At 45.6% G+C, this 13,742-nt stretch overlaps 1 protein-coding gene across 9 annotated transcripts in view; it reads left to right on the plus strand.

Annotated features, from left to right (window-relative positions):
- Nucleotides 1-13,742, plus strand: part of ACSBG2 (acyl-CoA synthetase bubblegum family member 2) — an 83,345-nt gene that overhangs the window by 52,896 nt on the left and 16,707 nt on the right. For all 9 annotated transcript variants that reach the window (XR_010132199.1, XM_055371412.1, XM_055371410.2 and 6 more), the window contains one exon: nt 2,359-2,508. Coding sequence is in view for 8 of the 9 variants with exons in the window: in XM_055371412.1 (XP_055227387.1) it covers nt 2,359-2,508 (150 nt within the window). In the remaining variant the exon portion in view is untranslated. The remainder of the gene's footprint in view (nt 1-2,358; nt 2,509-13,742) is intronic.

The following is a 13,742-nucleotide window of genomic DNA, read 5'->3' on the forward strand; positions in this document are numbered from 1 at the left end:
ATAACCTGAGGTCAGGAGTTCGAGACCATCCTGACCAATATGGTGAAACCCCACCTCTACTAAAAATACAAAAATTAGCCGGGTGTGGTGGCACACACCTGTAGTCTCAGCTACTCAGGAGGCTGAGAGAGGAGAATCACTTGATCCCAAGAGGCAGAGGTTGCAGTGAGCCAAGAGCAGTGAGCGGAGATCACGCCACTGCACTCCAGCCTGGGCGACAGAGCAAGACTCGTCTCAAAATAAACAAATAAATAAAATAAAATACAAAAAACAAAACAAAACAAAACAAAACAGCCAGGCGTGGTGGTGCATGCCTGTCCAAGCTACTCGGGAGGCTAAAGAGGATCACTTGAACCTGGGAGGTGGAGGTTGCAGTGAGCTGAGATCACACCATTGCACTCCAGCCTGGGTGACAGAGCAAGACTGTGTCTCAAAAGAAAAAAAAAGAAAGAAAGGAAAAGATTCAGTTTAGGACCCAGAAATGAGCAAAAACGAATGAGACTGAGAAAGTCAACTGTGACATTTGGGAAGGAAAATGGCCGAGTAAGACAATGAACTGTGCCAGTTGTGATGCTTGGCATCTGTGTGCCCAACAGACTGAGGACCAACCCAGATCTCCAAGAGAGGGGATTGGATTGGACCAGCATGGGTCTGGTGCCCATCCCAATCCAGTCATTTGTGGCTGTGGAAGGCGGGGGTCTTCTACCAGCCTTTGAAGGAACACCCTTTGTAGGGAGACCTAGGGGCATCTCTGAGAAAGGACAGGTTCCCCCAGAGGGCTTGTGTGTGCTCTTCCTCTCACCCTTGCCCTACCCTGTTACAGATTATCTGGGCAAAGGGCTTTGCCTGCTCAGATGAAGCCAGCATCACCCTGGGCAGGTTTCAGGCAACACTGGCCATCTGTAGAGGACTTTGAGGGGCCTTTTTTGGTTTTATATTTTTTGAGATGGAGTTTCACTCTGTTGCCCAGGCTGGAGTGCAGTGGCGTGATCTTGGCTCACTGCAATCTCCACCTCCCCATTTCAAGCGATTCTCCTGCCTCAGCATCCCAAGGAGCTGGGATTACAGGCGCCTGCCACCACACCCGGCTAATTTTTGTATTTTTAGTAGAGACGGGGTTTCACCATGCTGGCCATGCTGGTCTTGAACTCCTGACCTCGTGATCCGCCCACCTCAGCCTCCCAGTGCTGGGATTACAGGTGTGAGCCACCGTGCCTGGTCGAGGGGCCTCCATCTTTAAGTCAGTGCATCACCCTCATCCAGAGCCTTGTTGGGGGTTCAGTGGTAGAATTTCTGCAGATCCCATGTGATGCTCAGTCAATACAACCCAAGAGTTCACTTTGCGGCACTGAATTCTGTCATAGTTAAGAGCACAGGCTCTGGAGTCAGACCTTGGGTTTGAATGCTGGCTCCTCTCTTCACTTGCCTTAAGTAATCTGCCTTGGGCAAGTAATCTACCACCCCTGAGCCTCAGCTTCTTCACCTGCCAGAGTGAGGCAATGCATCAATTATCAATAAGGATGCCTTTGGTCGTAAGTGACAAAAGTCTGACCCCAAATGGCTTAAGCAACAAACAAACAAAAAGATAATTTGTTGGACCATGCAACTACAGTTCAGGGTGTGGATTTCAGGCATGGCTGGAACCAGGGGCTCAAAGAATGTGCCCAGGCTCTATTTTCCTTTCTCTATTTCTTGGCTCCACTCCAGCCTTGCTTTCTCACATAGTCCTGAGATGGTTCAGCAGCTCCTAGAGCTACATCTTGACTCATTCACATACACAGTCTGTGTCTCAGAATTCCCAGGTAAAGTCTTCATCTTCACTGTGATTGGACCACTTGAGGTCACATGTCCAGACTTGATCCAATCACCATAACCCAGGCTGATAGAATAGTTTGAACCAATTAGGGTTGACTTCCAGATCTGTGGGTGAAGTCAGCCCCATCCAATTGGTGACTAAGAAGTAGAGTGGGGAGTGGAATTTGGGAAGGCAGTGAACAAATAATACCTAACTCCGTAGAACACTTACCACCTGCCAACTACTATTCTGAGCACTTTGCATATATTAACTCTCTTACTGCTTAGAACAACCCAAGGAGTTGCGTCCTGACATCATTCCCATTTTACAAATGAGGAAACTGAGGCACAGGGAGCTTAAGTGGCTTGGTGACACTGCGAGGAAGTGGCAGAACTGGAAGCAGAGATCTTGGGACTTTTGTAAGAGGTGCCAGGACTGGCACATCCTAAGCCCTTCCACCTGCTGAGGATCATTCTTTAGGAAAAGCTGATAGGACGAGGTCTGGCTGGGTAAGAGGACTCCCGACTGCCTTCTCATCCTCCGCTTGTCTTTTCTGTCCACAGTGGGATGATTTCATGGAACTTGGCAGAAGCATCCCTGACACCCAACTGGAGCAGGTCATCGAGAGCCACAAGGCGAATCAATGCGCAGTGCTCATCTACACTTCGGGGACCACAGGCATACCCAAGGGAGTGATGCTCAGTCATGACAACGTACGCCAAAGTCCCTTTGCTCTGGAGTGGTGGCCTTTGGGCTGTTTCTCTTGTTGGCTTCCAGGGGCAGGGTGGCATTCCAGGGTCTAGTACGCAGTGTGGCTCCTTCACCATTGGGGGTTAGAGAGTAGCGTAGTTGCTTCACTAGGGGGCAGCAGAGTGCAGTGATTGAGATCAAGGAATGCTGGCCATGTCAAAAGCAGAAAAATGTCTGGCAGGGTATGCACCCAGCAGACAATGATGATTCCTCTGTGTGAGTCAGGAAGGAAGGGTGTGTGTGTGTGTGTGTGTGTGTGTGTGTGTGTGTGTGTGTGTGTGTGTGTGTGTGTGTGTGTGTGTGTGTGTGTGTGTGTGTGTGTGTGTGTGTGTGTGTTGAGATGGGGTCTCCCTCTGTGAGTCAGGAAGGAAGGGTGTGTGTGTGTGTGTTGAGATGGGGTCTCCCTCTGTGAGTCAGGAAGGAAGGGTGTGTGTGTGTGTGTGTGTGTGTGTGTGTGTGTGTGTTGAGATGGGGTCTCCCTCTGTCACCCAGGCTGGAGTGCAGTGGCGCAATCTTGGCTCACTGCAACCTCTCCCTCCGTTCAAGTGATTTTCCTGCCTCAGCCTCCCAGGTAGCTGGGATTACAGGCACCCACCACCATGCCTGGCTAATTTTTGTATGTTTATTAGAGACAGGGTTTCACCAAGTTGGCCAGGCTGGTCTTGAACTCCTGACCTCAGGTGATCCACCGCCTTGGCCTCCCAAAGTGTTGGGATTACAGGCATGAGCCACCATGCCCCGCCTACTTTATTTTTCAGTTTTGTGTGTGTGTGTGTGTGTGTGTGTGTGTGTGTTTTGTTTTGTTTTGTTTTTTGAGACCGAGTCTGGCTCTGTGCCCCAGGCTGGAGTGCAGTGGCACTCCACTCACTGCAACCACTGCCTCCTGGATTCAAGCAATTCTCGTGCCTCAGCCTCCTGAGTATCTGGGACTACAAGCCAGTGCCACCACACCCAACTAATTTTTTGTATTTTGGGTAGAGATGGAGTTTCACCACGTTGACAAGGCTGGTCTCAAACTCCTGACCTCAAGTGATCTGCCTGCCTCGGCCTCCCAAAGTGTTGGGATTACAGGCGTGAGCCACGGCACCTGGTCTGTTTTTACACTGTTTTTAGAGATGGGTTCTTACCATGTTGCCCAGGCTGGAGTGCAGTGACTACTCACAGGCACAATCATCGTGCACTTAAGCTTCAGACTCAACAGGCTCAAGTGATCCTTCTGCCTCAGCCTCCCAAGTAGCTGGGTCTACAGGTGCATGCCATCACACCTGGCCTGCTGGTTTTTAAATGAAGCATTTCTATAAAAGCATTCTTATAAATGCTTCCCTGCCCCCCCTCAGCCTAGGGTAATAGTTACCAGCACACACTGGTGTCTGACCACCTCAGTGTTGGAATCCTGGCTTTGCTACTTGTAAGTAACCATGTAAGCTGGTGTGACATTGGTCATATGACATCACCAAACTGTGTGTCAGTTTGCCCAACTGTAAAATGGGGAGAGTAGAGGGCCCAATTCTGGCAGAGGGCCTGGCCCATGGAAGGTCAGCAATGGAAGATTGCAAAGGTCAGCCTCCACTTCCTTAATACACTGTCTCAGCTAGTGCTGTATAGCAAGGTGTGTAGCTAGGATCATCCCCCTGGGTCTGGAGGTCCCGATCCTAGATCCACACCTTGGAAATCTTTTCTGAATTTCTCATTTTAACATGAATCCAAATCTTTTGCCAACACTGTCTCCTTCAGCAGAACTCCTTTCCTCCTCCTGAATCTTAGCTCAAGGCCTCTTAGAAGTTTTCTGATTTTTCTACAAGTATGGTTTTTACTCTCCCACACTGTCTGTCTGAGCAATATCACGGGCCCAGGACTAAGGTCTATATGTAAATTAAAACTTGGCTTCCTGTAAAATTTGATGCATAAATATATTTTGCTATAACAACAAGGAAAGCAGGCTTCAAGTTTGGCAATAAATCACTGGAGTACAAATTAAAAGTTCAGACATTACAGAAGCCCTTGGACTCAATTGTATGATGCATGATAGAGAAAAATTATTTTTGGCCCAGTCTCCATCATCGCTCCCCTGGACCTGTGTGGTTGCTTCCACCCCATCCGGTTACCCGCCTCCCACCCAACTCCCACCCTCACCCCCCCCAGTCTATCCTCTCTACAGCCACCAGAGAGTGCCTGTGAGCACCTGAGTCAAGTCCCAATCCTCTTCTGTCTGCAGCCCTCCATGGCTCCCACTTCCCTCCAGGTAAAAGCCCAAGTCTCCTGAGGCCCACAAGGCACTGCAAGCCTAGCCCCATCTCCCTTCTCCTCTCCTCTCCTCCCTCTCTCCCCCTTGCTCACTCTGTTCTAGCCACATGGTCCTCCTTGCTGTTCCTCCAACACACCAGACACGTCCTGCCTCTTGGTCTTTGCATGAGCTCCGTGGGAAGTATTTTTCCACACAGCTTGTTCCCTCCCCTCCTTCGGGTGGGTCTCTGCTCAGTGTCACTTCCTCAGTGAAGCCCTCCCTAACTTCCATGTTTGAAATAGCAAACAATAAACCACCCCATTACTACCTAATTCCCATTTGGCTACTTTTTTTCTTCCTTAGAAAATTTTGACACTGTCATATTATATGCTCATTTGTTTATCAGGAACATCAGCTCCTTGAGGTCAGGGGTTTTCTGTCTTATTCACTACTGTAACTGCAGTGCCTGATGAGCAGGAGGACTCAATCCACTTTTGGGAAATGAATGAATGAGGGAAATCTGATTAAACAGGATATTCCCCTCTATGCTGGCTAGTATTTATGCTCCTAGTGGCTGCATGTGTGGTAAGACATTCTCCTAGCACAGGCATTATGAGCATAGATCCTGGAGCAAGACTGCCCACTTTTTAAAGGGGCTGGTTTTTTTCTTATTAAGTTCCTTATAGATTCTGAATATTAGTCCTTTTTTATTTTTATTTTTTTTGAAACAGAGTCTTGCTCTGTCATCCAGGCTGGAGTACAGTGACACTATCTCAGCACACTGCAATGTCCACCTCCCAGGTTTAAACGATTCTCCTGCCTCAGCCTCCCAAGCAGCTGGGATTACAGGCACCCACCACCACACCTGGCTAATTTTTGTATTTTTAGTAGAGGTGGGGCTTCGCTATGTTGGGCAGGCTGGTCTCGAACTCCTGACTTCAAGTGATCCACCCACCTCAGCCTCCCAAAGTGTTGGAATTACAGGCGTGAGCCATGGCGCCTGGCCAATATTAGTCCTTCAATTGATGCACAGTTGCAAATATTTTCTCCTATTCTGTAGGTTGTCTTTACTCTGTTAATTGTTTCTTTTGCTGTGCAGAAGCTCTTAAGTCCCAATTGTCCATGTTTGGTTTTGTTGTATTTGTTTTTGTGGTCTTAGTCATAAATTCTCTGCCTAGCCCAATGTCCAGAAGAATTTTTCCTAGGTTTTCTTCTAGTTTCTTCATTCTTCTGCACATGGCTAGCCAGTTTTCCCAGCACCACTTATTGAATAGGATGTCCTTCCCCATTGTTTATTTTTGTTGACTTTGTCAAAAATCAGTTAGTTGTGTGTGGCTTAATTTTTGAGTTCTCTATTCTGTTCCATTGATCTCTGTGCCTATTTTTGTACCAGTACCATGCTGTTTTAGTTACTATAGCCTTGTAGTATAATTTGAAGTCAGATAATGTGATGCCTCTAGCTGTGTTCTTTTTGCTTAGGATTGCTCTATTTGGGCTTTCTGGTTCCATATAAATTTTAGAATTGCTTTATATAATTATGTGAAAAATCATATTGGTAATTTGATAGGAATTGTGATGAATCTGTAGATTGCTTTGGGCAGTACGGTCATGTTAACAATGTTGATTCTTCCTGTCAATGAGCATGGAATGCTTTTCCATTTGTGTCATCTGTGATTTCTTTCATCAGTGTTTTGAAAAGTTATTCTCGTAGAAGTCTTTCATCTCCTTGGTTAAATGTGTCTGTGGGTATTTTATTTTTTGTGTAGCTACTGTAAATGGGATTGAATTCTTGATTTGGTTCTCAACTTTAAGAATATTGGTGTATAGAAATGCTACTGATTTTTGTACATTGATTTTGTATCCTGAAACTTTATTGAAGTCATTTATCTAGGAGTGTTTTGGAGGAATCTTTAGGGTTTTCTAGATGTAGAATCATATCATTGGTGAACAGAGATAATTTGACTTCCTCTGTTCCTATTTTCCTATTCATACATCTTTTATTTCTTGCTTGTGCCTGATTGCTCTGGCTAGGACTTCTAGTACTATGTTGAATAGCAGTGGTGAAAGTGGATATCCTTGTCTTGTTTCAGTTCTTAGAGGGAATGCTTCCAACTTTTCCCCTTCAGTATGATGTTTGCTGGAGGTTTGTCATAGACAGCTCTTATTATTTTGGGGTATATTCCTTGATGCCTAGTTTGTTGAGGGTTCTTATCATAAAGAATGTTGGATTTTGTCAAATGCTTTTTCTGCAGCCATTGAGATGATCATATGGCTTTTGGTTTTAATTCTGTGTATGTGATGAATCACATTTATTGATTTGTGTATGTTGAACCATCCTTGCATCCCAGGAATAAAGCCCACTTAAAAAGTATCTTTATTTTCATTTGTTTCAAAGATTGTTTTTATTGCTTCCTTAATTTGTTTACCCAAAAGTCATTAAGGAGCAAGTTGCTTAGTTTCCATGTATTTGTGTGGTTTTGAGGGTTCCTCTTGGTATTGATTTCTAATTGTATTCCACTGTGGTCTGAGAAGATGCTTGGTATGATTTTGATTTTTTTAAATGTATTAAGACTTTCATTGTGGCCTAGCATGTGGTTAATCTTAGAGAATGTTCCATGTGCAGATGAGAAAAACGTATATTCAGAGGCCACTGGGTGGAGTATTCTGAAGATGTCTATTAGGTCCATTTGGTCAACTGTCCAATTTAGTCTAGTATTTCTTTATTTTCTGCCTCAATGTTCTGTCTGTCAGTGGGGTGTTGAAGTCCCTCACAATTATTGTATGGCTATCTCTTAAGTCTAGTAGTACTTGTCTTATAAATCTGGGGGCTCTGATGTTGGGAGGGTGGTTAGATCTTCTGGTTGAATTTAACCCTTTATCATTATATAATGCCTTTCTTTGTCTTTTTTTTTCTTAACTGTCATTAGTTTACAATCTGTTTTATCGGATAAAACAGTAGCACCCTCTCATCTTATTTGTTTTATGTTTGCATGATAGATCTTTCTCCATCCCTTTACTTTGAGCCTCTGAGTGTCATTACATGTGAGATGGGTCTCTTGAGGGCAGCAGCAGGTTGGGTCTTATTTATTATTATTTTTTATCAAATTTGTCACTCTATGTCTTTTAAGTGCTGTATTTAGGATGTTTATGTTCAAGGTTAATATTGATATGTGAGGTTTTGTTCCTGTCATAGTGTTTTTAGCAAGTTGCTTTGTATTCTTGATTGTTTAGTTGCTTTATAGGGTCTGTGGGCTTTGTGCTTACATGTACTTTTATGGTACCAAGTATTGTTCTTTTGTTCTCATGTTTAGAACTCCTTTGAGCATTTCTTTTCAGGCTGATCTAGTGATGACAAATTCCTTTACATTTGCTTATCTGAGAAATATTTTATTTCCCATTTATGAAACTTAGTTTAGTGGGATATAAAATTATTGGCTGGCATTTATTTTTCTTTAAGAAGGCTAAAAATGGGCCCTCAATCTCTTCTGGCTTGTGAGGTTTCTGCTAAGAAATCCACTGTACGTCTGATGGAATTTCCTTTATATGTAATTTGGCCCTTTTCTCTAGCTGCCTTTAAGATTTTTTTTTTTTCTACATTGACCTTGGTCTGATGACTATATGCCTCGGGGGTGGCCATATTGTGTAGCATCTCACAGGAGTTCTCTGGATTTCTCATATCTAGTTGTCGACCTCTGTGGCAAGATTAGGTAAATTTTCCTGTATTACTCCCTCAAATATGTTTTCCAAGTTGCTTAATTTTTCTTCTTTTCTCTCAGGAATGCATTTAAGTCACAGGTTTGGTTGCTTTACATAATCCCATATTTCTCAAATACTTTGGGTTTTTTATTTCTTTTTTCTTTACTTTTGTCTGAGTTGTTTGAAAGACCATTCTTCAAGCTCTGAAATTCTTTCTTCTGCTTGGTCTAGTCTAACTATATTTTTAAATTTCTATAGTGAAATTTTCAATTCCAGAAGTTCAATTTGGTTTTTTCTTAATATATCTATGTTGTATTTCATATATTGAAGTGTTCTTCTAGTTTCCTTATATTGGATTCCAACTTTCTCTTGGATCTCATTAAGTTTCCTTGCAATTCATATTTTGAATTCTTTATATGTCATTTCAAACATTTCAGTCTGATGAGGACCCATTGCTAGAGAACTGGTGAGATTCTTTGGAGGTGTTGAAACACTCTGGCTTTTTCTACTGCCAGATTTCTTGCACTGATTCCTTCTTATCTGAGGGAGCTGTCACTTCTTGTTTTTGAATCTTCTATTGTTTGGATGGGGCTTTTGTATTTTTTAATTCTAGTTTCCCTTGAGGGTATGGCTGTGGTGTATGTTGTGTATGATTGTATGGCCTTGCTTCTGAGTGCTTTTGGGGGCCAAAGGTCTGTATGGGTTCCATGGTTGTGGACAGCTTCTGTGCAGTGGCTAAGGTCTGTACGGGTTCCATGGTTGTGGACAGCTTCTGTGCAGTGGCTAAGGTCTGTACGGGTTCCATGGCTGTGGACAGCTTCTGTGCAGTGGCTAAGGTCTGTACGGGTTCCATGGTTGTGGACAGCTTCTGTGCAGTGGCTAAGGTCTGTACGGGTTCCATGGTTGTGGACAGCTTCTGTGCAGTGGCTAAGGTCTGTACGGGTTCCATGGTTGTGGACAGCTTCTGTGCAGTGGCTAAGGTCTGTACGGGTTGCATGGTTGTGGACAGATTCTGTGCAGTGGCTAAGGTCTGTACGGGTTCCATGGTTGTGGACAGCTTCTGTGCAGTGGCTAAGGTCTGTACGGGTTCCATGGTTGTGGACAGTTTCTGTGCAGTGGCTAAGGTCTGTACGGGTTCCATGGTTGTGGACAGTTTCTGTGCAGTGGCTAAGGTCTGTACGGGTTCCATGGTTGTGGACAGTTTCTGTGCAGTGGCTAAGGTCTGTACGGGTTCCATGGTTGTGGACAGCTTCTGTGCAGTGGCTAAGGTCTGTACGGGTTCCATGGTTGTGGACAGTTTCTGTGCAGTGGCTAAGGTCTGTACGGGTTCCATGGTTGTGGACAGTTTCTGTGCAGTGGCTAAGGTCTGTACGGGTTCCATGGTTGTGGACAGCTTCTGTGCAGTGGCTAAGGTCTGTATGGGTTCCATGGTTGTGGACAGTTTCTGTGCAGTGGCTAAGGTCTGTATGGGTTCCATGGTTGTGGACAGCTTCTGTGCAGTGGCTAAGGTCTGTATGGGTTCCATGGTTGTGGACAGCTTCTATGCAGTGGCTTTCTCAGATGCTGCTTGTTGTAATGATGTAATGGACATAACAGTCAACACTATCTCCTGCAGGACTGAGGGTGTGGAGGTCTCAGGAGGCTTATCTCATGCACTGTCAATAAACCCTTCCAGTAGCAAGATCTTTGTTTGGTGGTGCAGTGCAGGATGCAGTCCAGTAGATCGCACTTAAAAGTTAGAACCAGCACGTAGGCTGGTGCCAAGTAGGCATGCATACCCTGATGGAGGTAGCAGGAAGAGATCATGATGGGGTGCACTGAGGTCTCAGGGTAGGGGCAGGGAGTGCACCAGCTCCTTGTCCTGAGCCAGCAGGAATGCAGTCCGCTTCTCTATCACACCCGTCATGGGGCTCACAATCTTCTGTTTATAAAGGCTTCATCCTTTAGTTCCTGGCAGCAGTGTGGGGTGGGAGGGCAGGTGGGAAATGACCCCTTCTCCATGTCTTTTCCCAGGCATCGGTGCTGCCCACTCCAATGGTTTGTGCCACACCCACATTTCCTTTGTCCCAAGGAGGGCTTTTGTGGGCTGTGTTCTCCTCCTCCTTTAGGGGCTACCCAAGCCAAGGGTTAGATCTTCAGGGATCCTGCAGCCCCCCAGAGGCTCACTGGTCACTTGTGCTTGCCAAAGTCACAGCGCGTTGTGGGGTATGTTTGTGGGGAATCTGGTGGTGCAGTGGGTCAAGGGCAGAGAATCCCCAGGCAGGGCAGTGGCACCACAGGTGCACAACCAGTGTGGTGCCTGCTGTCTCAGTTCAGGTCTGAGGGGAGTGTGGGCATGCCTGTGTGAACTGACCACCTGGTTCTCTGTCCCTAGGAAGTTCTCTAATCAGCACCAATGGTGTTGGCCTGGGTTGCAAGGGCAGAGGAGCTCCCTGAGAGTTTAGTGACCAGGATATTGTCAAAGCGGAGTGGGAAGCAAAGAAGCACTCCCACCTATCCTTTCCATGGGGCTCTGAGTTCCTCAGGAGCTGATCTTTGCCAGGCCCTTGCAGCTTTCCTTTCCTATGCCGCAGCTTCTTCCTGTGGGCACTCCAAGAGGTCCTGCCTCTCCTTCCTCCATTTTCAGTTCAAAACATATCCATTTACCAGTAACTTTGATCTTCTTCCTGAAAACTGACATCTGATGTCCCTTGTCAGCCATCACGTATCAATACACTGTTAGCAAGTGGCAGATTCTCATTCATATCCTTCTGGTTCCAAACCACAAGGCTTTCCACAATAGGGAAGATGACACTTGTCAGCCAGGCTGAGCCCAAGCCACAGGGCTCTGGGCAGGGTCATGCTGTCCGTGGGTAGCTTACAGGACCAACATGAGGACATCACTCTTGAACTTTTTTTTTTTTTTTTTTTTTGAGACAGAGTCTGCTCTGTCGCTCAGGTTGGAGAGCAGTGGCACAATCTCGACTCACTGCAACCTCTGCCTCCCAATTTCAAGCGATTCCCCCACCTCAGCCTCCTGAGTAGCAGGGATTACAGACGTGTGCCAACACACCCATCTAATTTTTGTATTATTAGTAGAGACGGGGTTTCACCATGTTGGCCAGGCTGGTCTCGAACTCCTGACCTCAGGTGATCCACCCCCCTTGGCCTCCCAAAGTGCTGGGATTACAAACATGAGCCACCACGCTTGGCCATCACTCTTGAACTTCTTAACCTGGTGGCTGACTCCCCCAACAGCAAGTGGTCCCAAAGATTTGTCAGTCCCAGAATTTCCACAGCATCCCTTCTGCTCCTTTCTGTCAGTCAAAACAAATCACTGGACCAATTCTGTCTCAAAGGAAAGAGAAACAAATTCCACCTCAGAATGGGAGGAGTAGCAGAGAATCTGCAGCTCTGTTTAATCTACCACATATACATAAAATGCTTAGAACAATGCCTGGCATACAGGAAGCCATGTCAAGGATGGCTATTAATATTGTATTTGGCTGGGTGCAGTGGCTTATGTATGTAACCCCAGCACTTTGGGAGGCCGAGACAGGAGGATTGCTTGAAGCCAGGATTGTTTGAGAGAAGCCTGGGAAACATAGCAAGACCTCATCTCTACAAGAATGTTTTAAAAATTAGCTGGGCATGGTGGCACATGCCTGTAGTCCCAGCTACTCGGGAGGCTGAAGTGAGAAGATCCCTTGAGCCCAGGAGTTCAAGGCTGCAGTGAGCTATGATGCTGCCACTGCACTCCAGCCTGGGTGACAGAGTGAGGCCCTGTCTCATCATCATCTTTACAGCAAGAAGTTAAAGGTAGCCTTAGATTCTCGCCAGATGTCTACAGCTCAGTGTTTCTCCCATGTAGGGAACACTATGTTCAGTGCTCAGATAAACACATTTTAACCCCTCACTAAAACCCCACGAGGAAAATTTTGTCACTAACCCTTTTACAGATGAGAAAACTGAGGCTCAGACAGAGGAAATTACTTGGTCAAGATCACAGAGCAAGGGAAGCTCTGAACTGAGATCTGAACCAGGAGTGTCTAAACCATTGTACATCATAGACTATACACAACAAGCCCCTTCTCTCAACAAGTGTGCTAGGTTCCTTGAACCCTGGACTGTGCATGACAAGGTTTATGGGAGCCTTCATCCTGAGCCCAGGGAAAGAAGTGGAACTAGCCTTGAGGGATATTTTGGGCTGACTGCTTTATGTCCTTTACTGCAGTTAACCATTCCTTCTATTTCCTCATTCATTCAACAAAAATTCATTGAGCACCTAGTATGTACTGGGGAATATTCCAGGAGCAGGGGAAACAGCAGCAAACAAGACAGACTCAATCTGGACCTTGGGAACAGATAAGAAATGAACAAATGAAAACATTCAGTTTGTGTGACACGGTACGTACAGACTTAGGCAGTCAATGGCACTTTCACCTTAGATGGTGTGAGATGGCCCTTCTAAGGAAGTGACATTTCAGCTGAGACTTAATGTTCAAGAAGTAGCCAGCCATGGGGGTGGGGGGCGGTGAGGGAAAAGGCTGAAGAAAGAGCATTCCAAGCAGAGGGAATAGCCAGTCCAAAGGCCCTGAGGCTGGACCATGCCTGATGCATTGGAGCAACAGCGAGGAGGTCTGGGTGGCTGGATTAATGAAGTAACTATTCACCAGAGATTTATGACACTAGTGAGAAATATAAGTGACAAAATTATAGGTACACTAAAACTTTACATCTACATATGCATTGGAGAAAGAAAAATGCTAATAATGCTAATTACTGGGGTGTTTATATGATGGGATTATGGGTAGCCTTTTTGTTTGTTTGACCATGTTGGTTCCATAGTTCTATATTGGACCTGAGAAGCCTCTGTCCCCACTTTAAAGAAGAGGCAATAAAGGCCACAAGGGATTTTAAGTAAATAGCCCAAATGTCTAGCAAACAGTGGAGTCAGGGTTTGACTCTGGGACACTTGCTGAATCCAGTTTTCTGAGTTCCGTCGTTGGACCCAAGGAAGTCTGCAACCTCCCTACTCCTAAAGCTGCCTGCTAAATTTTGCAACTCCTCCTAACTTCAGGCAAGTTAGTTAAGGACTCTGTGCTTCTGTTTTCACATAATTCTCCCTGATTAAAAAAACCGTTAGACCTGGGGCTTTACCCAAAAACATCTGTCCAATGATTAACAACCATCTACTCACCTAGGCTACCCAAGAGGCTGAAGTGGGGGCCCCAGGTCCTTACTCGATCTTACCTTGAGAGCATCTGCTTGAGCAAAGTATGTGAGCGCCCCAATCTT

Source organism: Gorilla gorilla, chromosome 20 (assembly GCF_029281585.2).
Source record: "Gorilla gorilla gorilla isolate KB3781 chromosome 20, NHGRI_mGorGor1-v2.1_pri, whole genome shotgun sequence".
Classification (NCBI taxonomy): Eukaryota; Metazoa; Chordata; class Mammalia; order Primates; family Hominidae; genus Gorilla; species Gorilla gorilla.